Source organism: Gymnogyps californianus, chromosome 1 (genome assembly GCF_018139145.2).
Source record: "Gymnogyps californianus isolate 813 chromosome 1, ASM1813914v2, whole genome shotgun sequence".
NCBI lineage: Eukaryota > Metazoa > Chordata > Aves > Accipitriformes > Cathartidae > Gymnogyps > Gymnogyps californianus.
This window is the reverse complement of record NC_059471.1, coordinates 76404393-76428621: the sequence shown is the minus strand read 5'-3', so window position 1 is coordinate 76428621 and position 24229 is coordinate 76404393. Positions and strand designations below refer to the sequence as shown.

General features: G+C 42.2%; 1 protein-coding gene across 2 annotated transcripts in view; it reads left to right on the top strand.

The window, feature by feature from the left end:
- The window catches only part of DHRSX (dehydrogenase/reductase X-linked), a 172170-nt gene that overhangs the window by 103512 nt on the left and 44429 nt on the right, over positions 1 to 24229 (top strand). For both annotated transcript variants that reach the window (XM_050904000.1, XM_050904007.1), the window contains 2 exons: positions 5077 to 5178; positions 19968 to 20175. In XM_050904000.1, coding sequence (XP_050759957.1) covers positions 5077 to 5178; positions 19968 to 20175 — 310 coding nt within the window. The remainder of the gene's footprint in view (positions 1 to 5076; positions 5179 to 19967; positions 20176 to 24229) is intronic.

Genomic DNA, 24229 nt, shown 5'->3' with positions numbered 1-24229 from the left:
GCATAAGTAACTCTATCTGTCTTTTGCGAAATTATGCTCCTTTTACATTGTATTAGCTAATAACTTTCTGACAACTGAGTCATCAAATTACAATAAAATAATAGTAAAATATTTTTAACAGTGAATATTTTAGCTGGTGTCTGACAATTATATATTCACTTGCTTTCATTGGAAAGATTGTTTAGATAAGAACAAGGGACACATCCAGTAGAAGAAAGAAATACAGGCATGTCTGTCATTATACGAGTACCTGAAAGCAAGGAGTAGTATAGAAGAAGGAGAGATAAAATGGGATAGAGTTAGAAATTAAGAGTATTTCAGTAGCATTAGCTGCAGGTATTCTGTATGTAGATTCTAGTCCCCATTTTTGTTCTTAATAGTGTACAGAAAATCAAAGGAACCAGTTAGTTTTTAAAACCTGTTATATTATTAAACTCAAAAGCAGAATAACCACTATTGTCAATTATTAGGTACTTGAATAATTTGAAGTCTAGTGGCAGACAAACCAAAAAGATACAAGTAACATATCTAAATATTAATTTTGGCATGTTTCAGTTTGCTTGCTGTTATTGCACATCTTCTTTTTGCTCATACCTATCCTATACAGAAAACCTTTTGCCATCGTTGTTTCTGAAAAGTGGTTCAAGTCACACTGCTAGTTCAAGTTCAGGTTTGGTCATTTGCTCACATCATTAAACAGTGGTCTTTATTAATTAAGACATTTAAAAAATTGTCATGCTTAGTATATTTGTGCATGCTTCAAAATATTCTAGAAACTAACCATTGTCCTTAGCTTCTAACTGTGTAATTCTTCAGTACGCTGATAAAAAAAATTAAATACTCGGACCATGGGACAAAGAAGAAACTCGGTTTCTGTTCAAGGCCTTGCCACTGAGTCAGCTCACGACTTGGAGCCGTGTTTTGGCACTCTTTCTCGAGTGGAACGGCAGCTCAGTTGGCGCGGCACTCATGCCAGTGAAACCACCTCCCTGGCAAAGAACCGCCATGCCCGAATAAGCATGAACAAGAACTCTGGCCATTAATGTTTCTGCCCTGTGAGCAAAAACAAAAGTTTGGGGGTTGATTTGTTTATTTGTTTTCCTTTCCAAAGCATGTTCTGATCTTTTGATGGCAAGTGCTTTACAAATACTGAATATGATGACACGCTTCCAAAGTAAGAAAGTAAATAAGCTTAGTAATGATAGCCTTGGCCTAGTATGCCTTTAGTCTGGGCACTGTACAGTCATAACGAAGGACAGCATTTGCTCTGCAAAACTACGAAATTAAGGGAGGGGAGATCAGATGGATGTAGCAAAAAGTTAATTCCCAAGAAGGATGAGATTGCACCGGTCAAGCTGAAAAGCACTCGCCTTTACACACTGGTTATCTGTTGTGGTTTAACCCCAGCCAGCAGCTAAGCACCACGCAGCCACTCCCTCACTCCCCATTGCTCCCAGTGGGATGGGGAGGAGAATCGGGAAAGAAGGTAAAACAAGTGGGTTGAGGTAAGAATGGTTTAATAACTAAAGTAAAATATACTACTACTACTACTACTACTAAAATATAATAATAATAATTGTCATGAAAAGGAATAGAACAAAAAAAAAGGGGGGGGGTAGAGAAATAAATCCCAAGGAAAAAACCCAGTGATGCATAATGCAATTGCTCACCACCCGCTGACCAATGCCAGAGCCGCGATCCGCCCCTCCCGGCCAACTGCCGCCCTGTTTATATACTGGGCAAGACGTTCCATGGTATGGAATACCCCTGTGGCTAGTTCAGGTCAGCTGCCCCGGCTATGCTCCCTCCCAGCTTCTTGCACACCTGCTTGCTGGCAGAGCATGGGAAACTGAAAAGTCCTTAACTTAGGCTAAGCACTACTTAGCAACAACTAAACCATCAGCGTGTTATCAACATGATTCTCACACTAAATCCAAAACACAGCACTGTACCAGCTACTAAGAAGAAAATTAACTCTATCCCAGCTGAAACCAGGACATTATCTAACCACCATTGTTGTTGGCAATGCAGAAAAGGACAATTTCAAGGTCACATGAGGGGAGAGATTAAAATTTAGCATAGTGAATGTTCTCAGGTGCCTGCTTTTCGTGCACATATAGTGGCATTAGCAAAATCCAGGAGAGTCAATAATGTTCCCACAGTCCATACGAGAGGTGAAGAAGTGGTTGGACCCTGCACTGTGCCACAAAATACTGCAGCTAATGAAAGTCCAATGCCTTCTGTACCAAGGTCAATATTTTGTATTAAAAGGGACTCCTCCATTGGCAGTATGAGTGGCTGCTTCCTAAGAAGCTGATCATGTTTTCCCTAATCTCTTTCCTTGATGAGCTGCCTGGAGAAGCAGAGCAACAGCAGAGTCAGCATAAAGCTTCACCTAGCTTTCGTTGTTGCACTAGTTACTAATAAGTTAGTACGACCAGGTTTTGTGTATCATCTGAGCAATTACAGTGCCATTCATGTGGTTTTATATAGCTGCCAGGCCACAAGAGGAATGGTCTGAACAACTCTCTTCTTTTACAAGAGTTAATAACTTTTGCATTTCCTTACCACCTCCAGATGCAGGACATCAGTGCAATTAAACAAAATTGCAGACCTCCTAAAGGTCTATAGGGAGCTCAAGAAATTGTCTAGTGTTATTCATGGGTCAGTGTTGTTGAAATGGTATGACTTTACAGCCATTTTGAAAAAACGTATTTACACTATCTTAAAACTGGAATCTAAGCGTTCTTTTTAAAAAGAAAAAAATGGAAAAGGCCACTGAGTAATTCACTAAGACGATTTCAGAGGAGTAATACTGTCTAGGTTCAAAATATATAAGGATTATTAAAGTCCCATACTGTAAAACTGAAGGGAACTGAAGAAACTCTTCTCCTGCAAAGGATTTTAATAACAGCTGTGATTGTCTTTTGTTATTTATCTTGCTGTTGTGCTTGCAGGCCTGCTTAAACTCGTTGTACAGATGTACTATAAAGAGGCATTATAGCTCGCAGCCTCAGTTGTGACAGGATGAAACAGTTTGGTGAACATCACTGATGGACCGGGGAACAAAGTAAGAGGAAAGGTCTCATTGCAGCCTGCGTTGGAGCCTGTTTACCCAATAGTTTAATGTTCCTGTCAGAAAGGCTTTCTTTAGCGTGTATGAAGAACTGTATATCTTTAATTTCCCCTTCTTTTAAAGGCTGTTTCTTTCCTAAGAAGAGGTGGGGGAAACCATGTGCAAGGAAGGCGGTGGCTGTTCCTTCCTGTGGAGCACAGGGCAGCAGCCCTCGGGCCACAAGGTGGGAGGGCGGAGGGGAGCAGGGAAAATGCAGCGAGGATCTGGAGCCCCAGTCCTCGGCTGTGGTGGCCAAAACCGTCCTGGGGACTGGGCATCTGTGCAGAGGTTGCTACAGCTTGGGAAATCTGGGATTTTGTTGAAATCAAGCCGGACAGCAAGGACTCACCCTGCAAGGACACAGTGAGCAAGGGAAGCATGCTTTGTACAGCCTTCACCTTTCTTTCTGCTGGACTTAGTCACTGGAGGTTGCTCAGTACTGTCTGACTTTCTCAAGTTGGAACACCTTTTGGTCTTTCTTGGAAAATTCACTTTATGGAAGAGGTTCAGGCAAATCCACCTCAGCCCTAGTGTACTGGGTCTGGCCGGGGTGGTGGTGTCAACATCTAGCTGACTTGGAGTCCCACCACGACATGTAGGAAACCAGAAAAGAGAATAATATCTGTGCTAGAGACTCACATTTTCTTGCTTAAAACATAGCTAATGCTGAAACAGACCAAAAGCTTGGCATGCAATATGTATACTTTCTAAAAGGCTAAAACAGGTGGATGAGGTCACAATTTTCTTTCTTTTTCCCTTTTGCAGAGTTTCTAAAGAATTTGGATTGTTTATGTGGGGATAGCTACTGCTGTTGCGGGGGGACACTGCTTGTTTTCACTTCATAATCCTGGTCATGGCTGTCATGCAAGGCAAGGCAACTGATGAAGCAGTGCTGTGAGAGTCAGGGGGTGAAAGCTGAACAACTGCAACAGGGGGAGAATTTTCAGACCTGATGGGTTTAAAGTTATTGGAGGATTTAAGTAATCTTTTTTATTTTAATTAATTAATTTTGTAGTGTTCTAGTAAAGGTCAATGGCTGACTAATACTTTGGACAAAGGATGCTTTTGTTAGAGACATGTTTTCTTGGAAATAAAAACATACCAGTGTTGAAAATATTTTGAGACACTGACACCCTGCCCCTTGGCCAACATCGGCAGCGTAGGCAGGATGCCGCCCACAGTATCCATGTGAGGTATGATCCTCTCAAGTCACACTGCCATTGCTGGAGCCAAGGGGTGGCACGACTCTTACCCACATTCAAAAGGCATTTACATGACTGGTTGTTGCTGCCAGGTGACCCAGACACGAAGTGTCCCTGGATGTCCACCAGAGCCACGGCATCACTTACGATGCCGTGTTTGCTATCGGTGATTGGATGAGTCGCTGTACGGGCACGCTGTTGTTCATCTTTCCTACTGCCTCAATAGAGCTTTGTTTTATAACATGTTGTCAGACTCCGTCACTGTTCGGACTACAGACACTCAGCAGATAATCTGGAAAAAAACATAGGGCAGCATATTTGGCATCAGAAACACAGGGAAACATTGTGGTGCCTGATGTGGTTTCTCCTCTCTCCATTTGATTTCCAGCTGCCATGCCTTGCTCATCTCAGCGCTGAAGAGCTGTAGCCCCTCTTACTAAATGGTAGCAGTAGAAAAAACAGTAGGACTGGGACAATTTGCTCTGTTTGGTACCCTTCTTCACCTCCTGGCAGCACCATTCCTTGTATTTGCTCTGTGAAGAATCAATAGTTTAAAAATAGAAATGAAGGAAGGAAGGAGAAAGAAGGAACCTTCTGAGACCAGCTTCACCTATAATTTTCAAAAGCCTGGTTTATTTTAAAAATCTTTACTTTCCTGGTGACATTATCACAGGAGTCCTTGTTGATGTCTTTAAGTGTGTTTTCATATCTTTGTAACTGACTTAACTCTGTTTTTGTTCATCTCCTCTTCTCTCCCAGTGGAGTTTTTGTACTGTGATTTGGCTTCCATGAAGTCTATACGGCAATTTGTGCAGCGATTTAAAGCAAAGGATTGTCCACTCCATGTCCTAGTGAATAATGGTGAGTTCTGTTTTTTTCTTCACATATCTGCAGGGGAAGGTGTGACAAATGGGTCTGTCGTCGGTCACTTCACATTTCAAATCGATTATCTGAACCATATGGCAAGTTACAATATGGCTGCATTGACAGGGATGTCTTTCTAGGAGTTCAATTGCATTTTTTGGAGAGATTGTCAGCTGAGCAGACTGAACACTTGAGTGCCACCCCTGCTTGTGATGTTACTGCAAGTCTTGTTCCTTTGCTGTGTTTTGTAGCTCTCCAGCACTAAAAATCACGCAACTGCACAAGAATCTGAGCACCCCTAATAAAAAGAAAAAAGGAAAGGAAAGCTGTACTTTATGTCAGTAGAAAACCTGTCCTTTCACCTTTATTTACTTTCTCTCCCCTTATATTTTCCCTGTATGAACACATGCGTTTACTGTGGCTGCCTGGTGAGCTGGATTGGGGGGTTAGTCCATCTGAAATATAGTCTAGCAAATTATCCAGCGACCTCAGAGCAGTCACTGCTTAGATCAAGGTCCTGCTGGAAAGTTCTCCATAAAGCTGCGTCCTCAGTGGTCAGAGAACAAATTAAAAGGACAGCATTTATCTTGCATTCATACAATTATCAAATGAATCTCATTACTCTTAGGGATTTTAACTTTTGTTATTCACATACTTGCCATCTAATTATGTTTTATAGCCACAGTATTTTTGGAAACCAGCCCGTACAATAATTTTCCTCCAAAACCCTGCATGCTCTGCATGCACTTTCCTAAAGGGGAATTTTCACCTGTCTGTTTAACTAGGGGAAAAACCCACCAGCAACAATTTAGGCTTCTTTTAGAAGTTTTCTGCTGTTATGTGCTGCTGTTCTTGTTTTCCCAATTATTTGCATGTATTTTTATTAAGACATCCCAAAGAACATTTTCTGTTTTCCTGTGCACCATTCAGTCCTAGTGAGGGCAAATGTGCTGTAAATAAATGGTTTTGTTACGTTCATTGGTGCCTTAAAGAGCTCTCAGTAACACAAGCAAATATTGCAATAAAAATTCAAGAGTATTTTATTTCCTGATTGATATGAAACATTCACGAAATGTTCAATTAAATGTTCATTTTTATTGATTAGTTGAAAGAGCCTACTATTATTATTTTAATTGTGCAATATTTAAAGGTAGTGGATATTTAATCCTGGTTACAAAATCTTTCCAGTTTTACATGCTTACTTTTAAAGATGCCGAGTACAAACTGTTACACAGATAGGAACAACACTATTTGAAAAAACATCATTTTGTGGAAAAAAAGGTTTTGAGATCTATGCACCCGTCAGGTGTGCCCTCCACCGGTTGTCTGCACGAGCGAAGCCAGGACTGTGCAGCAGGGGCTTGGGGGCAGCTTGGGGGAGAAATGATGGGGCTGAAGCAACAGCACAGCTGGGAAATGCTCTTGAATAAAGGATTTTGTTCTGTCCTAGCTGCTGCTGAAGCAGGATGGATGAAAATTGCAGTTAAATATGTCTTCTTAATCAAGAAACAAAGTTACATGCAAATAGATCTCCTAATGTGCCTAATATGATACAAGACCAAAGAGTATAGGCCCAAAGCTTCTTTTAAGGAAGAAGCTCGAGACTAATATTTGCCTGAATCAGTCTATATTTTCGTGACCTGCAAGAAGAGCATTTGATTTCACTTACTCTTGGTTACCAAATACAGTTGGCAAGAGACATCTGTTGTTTGAGAAAATCCTGTTAGAAACTACAATGAAATGTATGGTCCAACTCTGCTTTTTGCTGAATCTTTAACAGACTCACAGAAGCGATCACGTCCAAAGCTGCTGTAAAGACTCTTGTATAATTAGGTTATTCTCTGACCATTACCTGGCAAGTCACCAGCCTCCACTTCTGAAAGCTCTTTCCCGTGGGTTTTTTTTTGGTCCTTTTTGTTTGCTCTTATAAATAATCTGTAGCATTTAGTTTTGTTACTAGTTTCGTAGTGAAAGCCCAAGTGATTTCTTGGTACACAAGAGGATAATGAACATACCTAAAGGAGGAGAAATGGCCTGATGCAAAAACCTTTGAACAGCTTCTCTTGGTTTTCCATCAGTGTTGAGCATATTCAAGGCAAATGCTGATGTCTGGGCTAAATGGTAGGCTTTTCCTTTTCCCTTTCCCTTTCTCTTTCCTTTTTTTGTCATTTTTTTTCACTGTAGTGCAATGCACTAAGGAGGAAGATTCAGTCCTTCATGGGCTGCAGGGCTGGAGGCACTACTCGCCTAAAAGCCTCATCACAGTTGCCAGCTCCACTGCCTTCACCGCATGATCCCCTGGACACAAGCTTGGGTGCCTGGAAGAGGACAATGCTTGCAATATTTAAATGTCTGATGGGAATGAGTTGTTAGGCATGTTGTCAGTGAGTGTGTACGCTTTCTGTCAGAAAACTCTGTTGTCAATAGGAAGGCATTTTGCATGACCGTTAGATGTCTTGCAGGACATCTCATAATGACATGGTTGATTTTCTTATGTCTCAGTGTATGCATCTGGAATAGTAGGTTTCTTAGTATCACCTAGTACTTTCTTATTTCTTACAGATCTTAAAGCTCTAGCGTTCTTGATGTGAAGAGGTATTTTTACTTTTTAGCATATGGGGAAGAGGCTGTGGGCCAGGCATCTACACAATGCATTTGTAGGTAGTCATATGCTTTTAAGAGTCTGACCCGAAGTCTGTTGGGGCTAATGGAAAGTCTCCATTAAGTTTTGAAAATCAGACTTTGTGTGAGTCCCATGACTTCTGAATCAGACCATCGGCAACTTAATAAGAATTTTCCTCTCTGTCTTCATAGGACCAAGCATTTTATTATCAAGGACTGTACCCTTTTATTACATTTAATGTAAAAATGCCAAGAACTGTTACATTGCGGTTTTTTGCACACTATATTAGTATTATTTACTTGCTTTAAATCAAAATCTTTGAAATTGATTGATATAATCATATCTATACATTAGTGATCTTTCCACATCTTATATCCATGAATATGTATCCTGTATGTATGTGAAGGTATATGATATTTGTTGTGGACTTGTGTGAACCTATCAAAAAGCCAACTATTTCAAGATGAATTGAGGAAAGTTCTAACATTATACAATAATGCAAACTATGAAATTAACATTGAAATATTATTAAAGACAGGTGATTTGGCATTAATTACTGTGCTAGGTAAATAATCAATACTACATGTATGACCTAATATCGTTATGAAATTCAGCAGTTTTCCAGGTCACTGGTGATTTTTTAAAAAAATGCATCTATCATCTCCATCACTTGCTCTCCATCACTTGCCTAGCTCAAGGATCTAGTCGGAAATTAAATTAATACTAAAATCCTGAGTTTCAAAGTATTCTCCTAGAGCTAGACACCCAGGTCCCACAAAAAATTCAGTAAGGTTTAGGTATCCAACTAATTCAGGCACTTAAAAAAGTCTGACATGAACATGTAGGGTGTTCAGAATGGAGATTAGTGCACTAGAGTCACCTCCTCTCTTTTTGTTATACCTGATTTTAGCATATACATTTAACTTTCTAATTTCTAATTTAAAAGGAAAAATTTGGTTGAATGCACACATTATTTCAGCTGACAAATAAAGGCCTGTTGTTCCATTACTGTGCTTTCTGCATCGGTAATGTGCATACTTAGCTCTTCATTTTTAAAATAAACAAAACGTATTAAAGATGCAAATAGACTATTACATAAACATTTTTTAAAAAATATAACGTGCTAATGCTAAAAAGAGAAAAATGCTATGACACAGAAAACAAAGTCATTTTCTGTGGAAAAAAAAAAGTAAGCTAAATAGCTGAACGATGAGCCACAGAAAGATGAATGCAGTACAAGCAGTTTAGAAAACTTAATCTGACAGAAGGTCAGAAGAATATGTCTTCTAGTCTGCTAATTAGCAATTGGGTGCCAATTTTTTGGTTTTGTTTTTGAAAAGAACTGTGTCTTTGTACAGTTGAAAAGCATTTAGCAAATTACAGCATGTACACTAGTGTAATTATTTAACACATTCATTAAAATGGTATTGCTGTTAAGATGCGTTAGAAAGTCTGCTATCTTCCTGTGGTTGCAAAAGGGACAGATAGTAAAACACTTCATAAAATTCCACAAGCAGTAGTCACTGCTTCATGCCAGAGAGGTTTTTTCTAACTTGAAGTCAGTAATTTTCTGTGTGCTGGAAATGTTTCTCAGTGCCTTATAGTTAATGTTTTTACTTATACATTGTTTACAGTACTTAATGATCTTAAAACCAAGAGAGCTAACACCAAAATCACAACATCTTTAATGATAACAGAATACTTACAGATACCAAACATGCACCATCTAACTCATTAACAATGAAATACCAACTACCTTCTCTGTTGCAGTTCATTGAATGGTTTGCGATTTTGGCTACAGGTTAGGAAAGGAGGGGGAGTAAATGACGAGGACATTTAGTATATTCCTTGGCATGCACACAAACACAAAAAAAACCCTTAGAGATTTCAGGATATTATTAGCCTATTGTAGACAGATTACAGTTAGTATATTTCAGTTTGAAACCTATCTAATCCTATTTAAAATCAATATTTCTGAACCGCTGGCTAATTCAGACGTTCATATTTCGTACCTCATGGATCATCTGAGAAATCTCAGTCTCTTGACAGAATGAGTAACTCTCTATAAGCTTCCCTCTTTAGTTCCTAGGGCACAATAAAAGCTGTATCAGTAGGTAAGTATGTGAAATATATATATTTCTTTGTGTTACCTACACACAGTTCAGCCATGTGCAGTTCAGCCATGTGCAGTCCAGCCATAACCCTTTGCAGGGAGCCATTTGAGTAGTCCCATGGGTGCTGTCATGGTTGATCACATATTAAATTATTCTTGTGTTTGAGTATTTGCAGGATCAGATCTTCAGAAGAAGTGTGAGATTTGAGGGGTGGGAACAAGTGGATATATCAAATACAAACAATTTTATAGGTACCTACCTATTCATAGGTATTATAGATTAGTTAGGTTTAACAATAGTTACTTACATTATCACAGTGGGATCTACGAAAAGATCCTGTCCCACTGGATTAGGTAAGAGCCAGCTCCCCTCTCTGTAGCAGCTGCAGGCTACACAGAGTATAAGATGAAAAGGAGAGAAACCCTAGAGGAGTGGAAACTCACTGGAGAAGGCCTTGAGGGAACGTTTGTGAGGAGGGTTGCTGTTGACTCCAGTGGAACTTGGATTTCATCAAAAATAATGCTTCTTCTCCAGCCACACAGGAAGGCTGTGGTGAACTCAGGATCTGATATCTCATGAATCTTGTTCCAGTGTCTTGCTTACAGCATCGTGTTTCATCTTTATCCTTCCTCAAAGACAAATTAGAGCAATACGTAAGCAAAGCTGAGGTGGAAAAGGTGTAGAGGGACAGGGAGAAAGAGAGAGGAGGACAAGCAGAAGGGCAAGTGGTCCTTTACCTATATGTAATGGTTGATAGATACTAGACATCATGGGAGAGCTGGGTCTTTGGGAGATGTTTAGAACTGGAAAAGGTAATTTGAGATGGTGGGGGGATTGGCTTAAAATGGGTATTCCATGGATGATGGGCAAAACTAGAAGATTCATAAGGACACTAACATGCAGCATTAATGTGTTCTAAAATGAGAAGATACTCTCAGATCCATATTTTTTGAAGAATCTCGGTGCATGAGATTTTTTACTCGGATTTTTCAGAAGAGGTCATCTTTGTAAGAGAGGTGACTGGAAAGTATGGGGAGGCTGGCTGATCACACACTGCTCTTTACAGGTATTATGTGCCTTGGGTACTGGAAGTAACTAGTCTGGACACATGTGTCAGAGCACCATGATACTGCTGATGGTATCAAACCCAACTTGTTCAGAGCAACCGAGGGTTGTGCAATGCCAACATTTACCTAGCGCCCAGATTTTTAGCCACAGTTATCAGCTAGAGCTTTTATTACACTTGAATAGCATTGTTGTCTGCCAGAATGATATGTACCCTATATAAAGATACCAGATTTCTTATAAAAGGATTATTTTTTATTGGAAGAACTAATAAGTTAGAAGAGTAACTGTAGGCTACTTCTGACTTTTCATTCATGAAAATCCTGACTTCTGTTTGATACTATCTTTGTCCTTCTAATTATTTCCAAAGCTTTTTCTGTGTCTGTGATATCAAACAGTTTGTGAAAAGGGAAATATCTCAGGCTCCACATGCTGCAAGTTCTTGACCCATTTGTGTTTATGTCCTGATTGTGAATGTTTTGTCAGTGGAAGACAGATACAAAATTCAGCTATTGATGGATTAGGAAACCCAACCGGTTCTACTGAAGTGTGTGGAACATTTGCCACTGGCTTTTCTGAGAGGCAGGAGTGAGCCATGTTTTATTCTTACCTAATCCTTTCATAGCTTTTAGGTAAAAATATTTTAAATACAAATAGCAAAACAAAATATTTTACTTCTAAGAGAACTTCCTGTTGAATTAGAAAGCTGTGACTGACTTTCCTATTTTCTGACTGAGTGGGATAGCTCACCATTGTGCCAACTCAATTAACCAAACAGTTACTGAGCGTATTTTTATGAAAAAAAGGTTTTTTTCCCAGCCGGATCCAATTATGTGTGAAAACAAAACCTCAGTTATGGATTGTATTTTCTTTTTTTAACTGATGGATTTTCCAAGGAACTAGCCTGTGCTTTCTCTGTTCGCTATGTAGCAGCATGACATTGAATCAGAAGGTGAATCTGTTCTTAAGGAGGTATTGCAGCCTGTTCAGTTTTGTGCTGAACCTACCAAGATTTGGTTGCTGTTCTTACTGTCCTTGAATGTGGATTGTCTACATTTTTTCTTTTTTTTTCTTTAACCTACTCATAAACTAAGACCTTGTCTTTGCTGGAAAGATGCATTGCTTTATCTTCTTTGGCACAGCTAATACAGTCCACTTCTCCCTTGTGGGCATTATAGGTGGGTCTGGGAGCACTAGAAGTAGACATTACTCAATTTTCAGTTCCTTACTAGTTAGCCAAACTTTTAATGTTTGGGCTAGGATTTTCCATGCCAAGTATTTGCCTTAGGCTAATTTTTTTTTTTTTTTTTGGTAACGCTGGATAAAAGACTTTATCTGTTTCCAACAATGATAAGAAAAATATCTTAGGGTTTTTTTAATGTCAAAAATGATGACAAGTTTCTTTAGAAAGGCTCTGGTGTTATCACAGTTTGGAATGGGGACCTGAATGCAGGCAAGATGCTGCCTTTGTGTGAGAGGTGGCTGCGCCTTTCGCCACCCGTGGAATATTCCCGTGATGGGCTGAGTAAGAAGCCTGTTAAGCACTGCAGTTTGAAAATGATCTTTTACGTTTTAATCACTAAAAATTTTACCTGTACCAAGCATGTCCTGAGTCGAGACTGAGCAGGTCTTTTCTGCTGGAATCACAACCCCAAGCCATGGTGGGAAGTACTGCGTGCAGGCAAATGCACAGGCACCGAGGCTGGACACCAGCATCCCGTCTGCTCCCCATGGCTGCCTCTGAGCTGGGGTGGAGATGGGCACTGTGGCTTGCTTCAGGCTCCTCCTGGTCTCTCCATTGTCCAGACTGCAGGCCTGGGTCCTCCGTGATCTCCCTGACAAGCTTCTGTCCCATGAAAAGCAGACCAGAGAGGTGGATGGGAGGTGATGGGTGTCTGGGTTTTACCTTGATATACAGTTGGAACACGACTGTGGAGCTGGGACATGATTTCAGCACTCTCAGGACCTAAACATTTTGCCAGACATGGCTGGTGAGCTGATGTAGCTGGTGACCTCAATTGGCTAGTGACCACATCTCTCCGGAAGTGCTGGCTCTTGCATTTTGAGGCATAATGACAAAACTTGTAGTGTGGAAGAGGAAGAAGCCTGGTTTGAATGCAGATGGGACAAGACTGTAACTTCCAAGAGAGGCAGATCTATACGAGAAGCCTGGGTGTGGAGAACTGAAATAGAAGAGAGGCAGTTAAGGCTGGGAGGTTACAAGGGAGAGACAGCAGAAGATGGAGTGAAGAGCTGATGGGGGGGAACAGGACTATCAGGTGGGAACCATTAGGATGGGGGAAAACTTGATGGCAATACATTTGAGTTAGCTGATTGAAAGACTTTTAAACAGAATTAAACTGTGAATGTAGCGTCTATTCTTGTTCAATGTCAGGAAATTCATGAGAGCAAGTGTGGGGGGAGGAGCTGGGGTGGTTAGGATGAAGAGAGGCATTAGGTATGTCTGACTGTAGCAGAGATCTCAATAGATTTGCAAGTGCTTAGACACCACATAATTCACGAGGATTGAGTCCTTATCTTGAGGACTAGAATCTCTGTTGTGCACAAACTGATTGAACCTTTTCTTGCAGTGACGGAGTTCTTGACTGATCTCTTTTTTGCGAGTTTACTGATGTTTAACAGAGATGACAATTATCCCCCCTGTGGGGTCGTAATTGGAACCTCTCTCTTCTGTTTGGCCACCAGCTTCAACGTAACTTGTAGAAATTAATTCTCATCTACCCCTGTGTCACAACTGGTTGACACTGAAGAGGGGATGGGGAAGCTGGTGGGAGCCTCAGAGCCATGGATCATGGCCCCATAAGGTAACCAGCCTCAGGAGCAAGGGAGGGGCGAGCCAGGCATGTGACTGGCAGATGCCTGCAGGATGCAGAGTAAGATCTATGAGATTCAGACACAAAGGAGCTAGAGTGGCTGGGTAAGAAAATTAGGGAGAACGAACTTACCGTTTGCAGGGAAGCAGAGGCAGATGAAGCTGATAGGCATGTCTGGGGCTGAGCCTCTCCCCTCCTTCCTGCACACATGCTGTTCCTTCATAAGATCAGCATCCGGTCACCGGATTCTGGGGATAAGGGAGGGAGGGGAGCACAGCCTAGAGCTTTGGCTGGTAAGCAGCACACCATCCTTGGCTTTGGCAGGGCCATGCATTGTGGCCGGCGCAGGGAGCTGGGGAAGTTGTCAGGAAGCCAGCGTGCAGAAATAGCAATGGATGATGCAGAGCCCCTTGCAAGGGAGCAGGAGGTAGGAGCTAGTGGGAACTTGCTCAGTGCTGGAGCAGAGGCTCAGGCAGGCTCCTGTGGAGGAGTTGTTCTGCGAAGAGGCAGGAGAGACTGAACTGTCTGGAGACGGCTCTCCTCCGCAGCCCGAGGCTGGATCCCGGTGTTGCCCTGCTCTTCATCAAACCTGTTTTCACGGCGGCCAGTCCCCTCCAGGGAAGGTCCATGCACAGGACACTGTCCAGCCACTGATGCCAGACAGGCTGACAGCAGATGTCCTTGCATCTCCCCAAGGGTCAGATGCATTGGTGTGGACTCTAGGTGTCATCTAGGTGTCGTTGTTATGCCATGGGGTAAAATTCCTTGCTTTGCTTCAGTGTCCTCCCAGTTTGCTTTAGAAAACTGCATATATGTATATACAGAGCTCCAGAAGATATTAGGAAGTGCAAGAGTCTGAACTCCCTCCGGGGAGACAGAAAATAGGACTGTAGCATTGGAGAGCTGTACCAAGCTTCATTTGTATTTTTGTGCTTTTCTTCTTAACTGTTTGGATTTTTGCCTTTTCAGCTTTCATATACTGTTAATCTGGCTTCTGTGTGTGGTCCTGTCCAGACTCAGAACACTTCTCTGTGATACCAGTAGGTGTGCAGCATACCAGTAGCGCTGGACTGTGGGTTACAGATGTAGCTTAGCAAGCAGCGTGTCGCAGCAGTGCTGTAAATTCACCTCTCTGCAGCCTACACAAGGCATACCTGTAAAAAGCGGTTATGTGGGTACAGTTGTGTCTCCAGTAGGTACTTCTGGGGGCAGTTCTTCTAATAAGGCATTGCACCTTCTCGTTGCTCACTAGCCAGGAGAGATCCACAGGACAGGCATATTCTGGGATAGCGTAGCCCAACTGAATGAGGTGGAACAAGCAATCTAGAATAGGCAGCCTAGCCAGGGAAAGCTGCTGTATGGTTATTGAGATGTTCACTCCACTGTAGCTGTTCATATTCAGGAGAGAGGTGGGCTATACTATTTTATACGTAGGTAGATCCACCCATAGATCTTTTGGTGTATGGGTGTGCAGAGCAGAGTGGTTTTGACACTCTGTTAAGTGAGGTGGGTCGCCTCATGTGGCTGCACTCATGGGATGGAAAATGCTGCTAAATGAATCAGCTACACCAGTGCAAAGCCTGTACGGAGAAAAGGCTTTGTGCTTCTACTTGGAGTTACTGTCTCTATTAATTTTTCCCCTTGGGAACTTTTTTGGTACAGTATGTATCTCTTCCTTGTAAATAGCAAGAATTGGGTGAATGTGATTATATAGGTTCATCTCCTGCTGTGAAGGTGTTACATGAAAGTGTATGTGGCTGACCTCTTGCGTTGTCTGCCCAGCCTTTGGGTTGCTGGGGATAAAAGGACTTGCATGTGGGGGCACTGCCTCCAAACCCTCTTCCCTGAGCCTGGCTGAGAAGGAAGACATTTTGTTCTGCAAGTGAAAAAGAGATTTTAAATCTTTCTTTTGTAGTGAGTTTGAGAGAACTACCTTTAAAATCCTCCAAGTGGCTCACTGTAAATAAATCTAGATGAGTGAAATACTTGTATTTTTAAAGCTCTTAAAACATATTTTATAATGGAGCTGAAGGATGTCTTTGCAGGGGGAGGTACAGGAATTACAGCAATGTTTACCATCATCTGCAGTACAGGCAGGCATGATACAAATTCTCCTATATAGTCCAATAAAAATACGGTATGCCTGGCCTGTAATATTTACAACTGTCATAAACTTTTTAGTTACGCTGTGTGTAGTATCATATCCATTATGCTTTTAAAATCACATAAGACTAATTCATTGATGGATCCCAAACCAAGAGTTTCATTAGAAACTTTTATAGAAAATCATGATAAACAACTGTTTACAAAGACAGTTCTTTTGAAGTGTATTTATTCTTTGAGAGAAAAATATGACTGTTGCCTAGTCACAAAAGTAAAAAAGGACAGAATTTTTTTTATTCATTATAGCTAATTAAAATGTGTATAATTTCAACATATTACAATAAATGCATAACTGCAGCACATCATTGGAATGTATTACTATATCTATAAGAAGAACAGTCGTTCAGCACAGTTATGCAGCAAAATATTTTCCTTATTCTAATTTATTTCTACTCTTGCAAAATCACACGTTATGTGTCACGTCATCTCATGATCACATGTATCATTTAGGCAGTTTTCTGCATGCATACTGTCAGTCTTTTGCCTGAATATTTCAATAACAGCTAATCAATTACAAAGTAAAAGCTCATGTTCAGCTTGCTTACTAATTCATTTTCTAATGCCATGCTGATATCAGTGACATTTTTTAAAATAAATCTTCTGGAAACAATCCAGCTAAATCAGAGGGAAAAACATATAAGAAAGTTGTATCAGAACTGAGGTGTTTGACATTAATGGTCTGTGTGCTGCCACTTCAAATTTCACATGCACTCCAAAAACCTGAGGAGACTGACTATTGATAATTAAAATCAGAAAGATACTGGGTTGTATGGATTCCATATCAGAAGAATAAGCAAAATCATTCTCGGTTTACAATGAAGAGGTACAAAAAAACCCCCAAAACAACATTTAATGTTTCAAATAGTATCAGATTAATTGAAAGAATTAAAAAGAGAAGCAGCTTTCATTCTTTGAGTTACCATTTGGGGCCCTTGAGTAGAGCTGATGACGTTTCTGGACAAAAAAAAATCAATAGCATGCCACTTTTAGTGTCTCCTGAATGTTAGGTAGTTAATAATTTAAAAAAGAGAGCTTCCTGCTACACTTACAAGGTTTTCCCTTTTGTCGGAGAGGCAGCCAGGTTCAGTTGCCTGTTGGGTATTCCTTTGTACACTTGCTCTCAGTGAATTAAAATGGCTTCTCCTCAAATAAGAGAAACTGCCCTCAAATTGCAGGGCAAGATTTTTTGATAGCCTTGGTATGAACCACCTCAAAGATGAGAGCCCTTAAAAAAAAAAAAAAAGTCTTTCAAAGGTGTTTTGGATTAATATTATTTGACCAGCTCTTGCAGACAAAAAGGGAATTGTAGTAGCAACAAATGCAAGCGGAGGTGATTGTGCCTGCTCAAGGACTTGACCACAATTTCTGCTCAGAGGAAGCTCCTGAAGAATGAGCAAAATAATTTTTGGGAACATGTATCTTAACAGTTGTGCATTGCATGAGTGAAAATTTTTTCTGTCTCCCAACCTGAGCTCAGATCTGTTTTTTGCTTCCAGGACATGCAGCGCAGATGGCAGAGACTAATTGGGGTGGAGGGCAAAGCCTCTATCTGCTCTTGGAATCCCACGCCTCTCCAGAGGTCGAGGGGGCAGTTGCTGTAGCACAGGCATCCTCGGGGCTGATATGAGTGGTGACAGCCTCCTCGGGTTTGCCTCCTGGTCGTGATGTGAAGCTGAATGGCTGTAGCAGCCATCTACTGCACTTCTCTCCAGACAAATTCCTCCATCCCTTCGTCTGACTCAGCCAACAGAAGAGTGTGTGTGCATGGAGGGGTCCTATAGCAAGCCCTGCAGCAGCCCTGGCAGATGCAGAAGCAGCATTTGGGGTTCACATCAGCTTTGCTGTGCCAGGGCTGTTTTATGTTGGCTGCCTTTTCTTGGGCTTGTGTTTTACCAGTGTTGCTGCAAATAGACCTCTGGCAAACTGCTTCCTCCCGCCTTTTCCAAGTCTCAGAGCTTTGGAGGGCAGGATGGGCCTCAGAGAGATGCAAATCGTTTCCTTGTACCAGCCCCGGTGCTCAGAGATGCAGCAATGTTCCCATCTGCCCTCCAACAGCTTGTGCTAAGCTCAGTCTCTGCTAAAACTTGCACTGTAGCAGGCTGAGACTTGGTCTGGGAGATTGGGGGTTGTTGCCGATCTTGCCCTTTCCTTCTTCCCAGAAAACAAGAAAAAGTCACAGCAGGGCTTGTCTCACATTTATGTGTGTCTATAACCTTCACGCCAGTGCTCAGTCCTGGCCACTGTTCTGGATGTCATTATATGCCACATATGCAGATTATGGAGGAAATGGAAATCTGTTTCCAACTCTGTGAGCAGTTGCGCCATGCATCAGAGTAAGTGCTACTAAGGAAGGAGAATACAACGGGGCACCCGACCAGACACCCTCTAATTTGTGTCTTCCCATTGTTAAAGTTGAGATTTGACGTGCAGAGAAACCACACCTGGCAGCTGGGTTTTCCTGTCATTCTGAGGGATCTGGGAAAGTGGCTGTAATGACAGAGAGAGAGATGCCAATCAGAGCTTTTGTAGAGCCCCGTCATGTAATTTGTGTTGTGTTTCTTTCATCGTTCTATCAGCCAGCATTGCTCATGTTCAGTCTTAAGTTGTCCGTATGCAGGTACGCTGTGTTAGACCCAAACCTTTTGTTTGCTCTGTTGTCTTCTCTTGTTTCTTCCCCTCATGCTGCTTCTCCAGTTGCTCCATTAAGCAGTAGGCAGCCATAGGTGAATTGCTATGGGTGTTGACCGTGCTAAAAAGATCCTGAAAATATCTTCTCTTCAGCCCGAGCATCAGTAACGAAGCAGGACTGTCAGGTGGCGGGACCCCCCAAAGAAGGAGTGGTGTAGATGCACAGCATGTGCAATTTAAAACGGTCATTTAATATGCCATCATCGGGCTGACATCAAGAAATGGGATGTTACAGGCTTTTTAATGAACACATGAAGTAGCATGAGAATTAAGCTGACACTCTGTCACGTCTGTGAGCAGAGGTGGCCTTTCTGCTGTATCATTTTCATGTGTTTTACAGGAAGACAAATGGCCTACAACATTATTCTCCATAAGCCATGTCCATCTACATTTAAATTACAAAGGTCAGGTCCACTTGTATGATAATTAAATTTTAATAAAATAAGAATAATTTATAACATTAAAGTCCACATTATAATTGAGCGGGATAGCTATCCCCCACACTGCCTCAGTATATGATATAATTTATGCATGAGCTCAAGGTTCTCTGCAAGATGCTGAAATCAACATTGCGTGTTAGGGATGTGCATACTTATTTTAGGCACTGAGTTTAAAAATTGTGGCTTGTAGAAATATATGCAAAAATATTGCCAAAATAAGCATTCAAAAACTCATTTCAATATGCAGCTGCTTGTAAGCACAGTAATTAAGCTATATTGGGTGAATTTACTACATCTTTTCTCACCCACACCAGTGAGATAGAAGTTGCAGATTTCAGATGAAGACTCAACAGATCTTTAAACTCCAGCCAGGACTCAGCACAAAGCCATCTGGGAGAGCAGGTCTGCTGCTTAGCCTGGTCTTGTCTCCACTACTCTAAGGTCTTTGATGGGGGGAATGTTGTTGGGATCACCCAGCTCCCACCTACTGTAGATGGATTAATTATTGTTGTGGATCTGCAGCATTGAATTCTGGCATGCCAGCAATGGGTTAACTCAGCTTTTAATGTCTTCAAAACACTTTTCACAAATGAACTCATTTATCCTCACAATCCTGCAGGGAGGGAGGGGGCGAGAGAGTCAGTCTACCTGTTTTCTGGTTAAAGGAACTGAAGTGGGGGTTTTGACATTTTTCTCGGCAGCAATCAATCACTGTCAGCTTTACACTTCACATGCCATCACCACTCACTCATTGCTCTAAATGGCGTGTTTACACTCTGCAGCAGGAGATCCGTGCTCCTTCTAGCTTGCTGCTTCTCAGAAATAAATCAACAGGTTTTACCTCTACTTTCTCCTCCAGCTGGGGTGATGCTGGTCCCTGAAAGGAAGACGGAGGATGGGTTTGAGGAACACTTCGGCTTGAACTACTTGGGACACTTCCTGTTGACTAACCTCCTCTTGGATACGCTGAAGCAATCAGGAACGCACAGTCACAACGCTAGGATCATCACTGTCTCATCAGCCACCCATTATGTAGGCAAATTGCACCTGAACGACTTACAAAGCAGGTACCGATCCTTTTTTGGTATTCACTCGTCTGTAGTAAGGGTCTGCAGATTAAACTCCAAGAGAATTGTTACTGAATACTGAATGTGGGGGGTTTTCGTTGCCTTTTTTTTTTAATTAATGGTGATTCTCAAGCAGTTGCTTAATATCTTTCAGGCTTGAACAAAGCTTGCAGCCTTCAGTCAAAGATACAAATAATTTATAAGCTTGTAAACTGAGTCTTTTATTCTGAACCTTGAAAGCCTTGCTTCCTTTCTGATGCTTACACTGTGGTGACGGTTGCGGTGCAGAGCCTGGACTCCTCACTGCCTAATCAGGGAGACTCTCAATAACTGGGGTTTTTTAAAATGGCTTGGGCAAATGCTAATAGACTTTGTCCTCAAGTGAATGCATATATAGAGGCCCTGATCCAGCCCTCAGATGGGCGCAGACAGATGCCTGTGGCTGCTAGCTCCCTGCCTGCTGAGCGTGGGGCTGCTGACTTGGCTGTGGGGGGGCAAGTAGCCCCACCTGCCCGGCTGCCTCGCAGCTTCATCCGGCCCACAAGCTGCCTGCTGCTCCTTCCTCCCTGGCAGCTCTGCCCACTGACCTGCAGCTCCTGGCACACCGTCCTCCTTTCCCTCCACCTCCAGCCTCCGCCTTGTCCTGCACCACTCCTGACATCCTGGTTCCCCACCTCCGCCTCCCTCAGAGCCCTTCTCCAGCTTCCCCCACCTGCCTCCCGGCCCCGGGCTGTGTCATCCCTCCCGTCCCCGTGGTGCTTGCCCTCTCACACATCAGCCCATGATTCACTGCAAACGCTGGAGCCCCGGCTTTTGTCTGTGTCACCCCCTGCACTTCCCTGAGAGCTTACCGAGATCCAAGTGTGTGGCCGTCCTGGGTTTTTAACCCAGTAAGATGGTTTAAAATGCACGGCCGGATCCTGTCCGACTACTTTCCTGTAGGAAAACTGTGGGTGAATGTCTATGGGATATTTCTATCATTAGGAAGACATCAAATGATGCGGTAAATGTCTCTGGTGTCATACAGGAACCGTGTAGAGTTGTTCAGTTAATTGAGGAACAGGCAGGATAACTGAGATGATAGATACATTTCAAAATTTCCCCATGCAGTCACGTGTGGCAATTATGCACTTACTAACAGGCTCAAACAGAGCCTGTCTTCTGATGGGCTCCAGAGCATTTCTGCCTCCACGGAGCCAGTCTGAGTTTCGCGTCATGTCTATGGAGAAATTCTGTCTCCGTCCTTTGACAGGGACTTCAGCACGTGTTCAGAGGCACCTGGCCTGAGGTTTCATTTTGGAACAAAGACTGAAATTAGAGGGCTGGGCTGTTCCCACTGCAGACATTTTACATATGAATGCTGCATTAAGCATGTCAAACTTTCTGTTTGACTTCTGATTACATACTACAGCATCAGTTTTATTACAAGCGCATTGTTTGAACTCTGCAGGGTAGTCGCAGTTTAATCTCTTGCTTGTAAAACAACCACAGGAAATTACCCTTACTCTTCACTTGATGTATATATTCATTGTTTCTGATGGGTATGTGCTGGATGGCACCATGCAAGGGAGCTAAGGGGAGTGTTATTAGTATTTCTTTGGCCTAAAGTGCAGAATGCAAAATTAAATGTGGCTGTTCTGTGTCTCTAGATAACAGTAGTTTCCTTGATTATAGCAAAGCCTTGTACTGTACCTCTTTAATTTAGGATCATCCTTACCTGTGATTCATCATTATTAACTCATATTTTAAAGGAACCAGAAATGTTTCAGTTAGAAAAGTTATGGTTGAGCATGAACATGACCAATCTGATGTAAAAAATAATAATATACCAGTGAGATTTACCTACAGCTTTTGCACTAAACCCTGCCCTTTACATTTCAACTTTACTGGTGTAAGAAGAGCCATGAAGGATGACAGACTCTGGCTGATTTTGCCTGCTCTTTCCCACATGGATGCTCTGAATCACGCGGGGGCAGCAGTGGTGCCTGCTTTCCGAGCACACAGGCACACCAGTGGGATCCAGAGGGGCTCTGCATTCAGCTCCAAACCTTTTCTTGGTTCAGGTGGAAGAAGATACTGCTGGGGGTTTTTTTTAGCCTAACTGCCGATAAGCCCCCACTCGGGTGAATAGTTAGTTGTCACATGAATGGTGCTGCTAAAAACAGTGAGATCGCTTGTGTGTTCGAGTGTGTGCCTACAGCGTGAGCGGGTGGTTTAGCAACCCTGGAGGACTGTTGCGGGGTACCATACACAGGCATTGCCTACACCACGGCGCCTTGGAGATGCCTTGTGATTCAGAGCAGTGTTTAAGAGCTTTAATGCATGCGGTAAAGACACCCGTGGTAAGCACTGTGATATGATAGTGTTCCATGAATTGCCACAGTTTCCCAGTGATGCCATCCCTCATTTTTGCTGCTTGTGTGAATGGGAAATCTTTCTAAAAATTTTATACTGGCTTTTTCCATATTTTGAGTTGCACTAGTTGGCTGTAATTCATTTCATGACTTGGGTCTGTGTTCCCAGATTGGCTGGTAGTCCTAACCTTGCAGGAAGGCAGCAAAACAATTTGGAGTGAGTCGTTTATTCACAGTGGAGAAAGGGGGCCGTACTCTGTGCTGGAAAATTTACCAGTCGCAGCAGACTGAATTGTTTACCGTGCTCTTGTCCCATTATTCCTAGATTTTGGTTGGGCTAGTGTCCAAACTGGAGGTGAGTGATAGTGGCGGAGGAGGGATTCATCCATCAAACACGGCAGAGAAGGAGAGGCAGAAGACTGTCTTGACATAAAGGAGACAGTAAACCGAGGTTCAGTTCTCTGCTTTACCACAGATTTTTGTATGGGATCATTCTCCCACTCGGGAGACTCTGGGTTGGTAGTCACAGTTGTGGCCATCGGTCCCCATTGCTTGTACTTGCTGCTCGGGGGTCTGCTCTGAAGCCAGACATCATCCATATCACGGTGACCACAGGGCAACAGCATAACAAATAAATGTTGGAAGGTCTGTCCCATGAACAGTATTAAATGCAGCTTGTGTTACTGTCTTCCACGTTTCCTCTTTGGTTTGTTTTCTGCCATCTTACCAATCTGATTTATCTCATGTTTCTGTTTTCAGTTCCTTTTTGGCAGGAGGGTTAATTTAATTTTTTCTTGATTTTCCTTGCATTTTGCATTATTTTTCTTCCTTTGTTATCTCTCTCTTCGTGCCTGCCTACTTGATTTCTATATTCATAGTTTCATCTTCACCTTTGTCTTCTGAGCTTTTTTGTCTCCATTGCCTTTTCCCTCCCTATCTCATCATTTTTCCCTCTTTTTTGGGGTGTGTGTGTCTTATTTTCACCCACCAGTTCATTTCCTCCTCTCCATTTATCTTCCTCTTATCTTCTCCCCCTAGCCCCAGTCCTATTTCTTGCCTACGAATGTCATTTCTCCCCCTTCCTGCCCATCTTCTTCACTCATACCAGTAAAAGAGACACAGCATGGGTACATCAAGGCAGGACAGAGCTTGTTCCAAACTGGCAGGGCATAGCTTGTTTCATGTGTGTTATTGAAAATGCAAACGCACAAGAGCAATGACTGTTCTCCCAGTTCTTTTGCTGAAGGATATATGAAGAACATCAAACACCTTTGTGGTCTTTTAGATCCAGACCATTTTCAACAGCAATCACATGAGTCGACAAGGGGATCCCTAAGGCAAATCATTTTCCTTCATCCCTACTTTGAATACGACTGTTTTCAAGGAGGTGAAAGTTTAACAGAAACGCTATCTATCTGCAAGCGTTTCAACCATGGTGATTCCAGCAATTACATGCTGAGGGTAGTACAGTGTGCACTCTAACAGCATAGCTGGGATGTCCTTTTTTCCTCCCTTGTCTGCCTTTAATACTTTCTGAAGTGAGAGGAGAAAAAAATATGGTCATGAGAGAATATGGCCGTCTGGATTTAGCAAAAGCTGGAAGAACATTGTGCCATCCTCTTGGGTTGAGATTAGGCTTGAACAGTGCACTGGAGTTCATGGTGCTCTTACAAGGCTGGGATGGAGGGCACTCCTTCAAG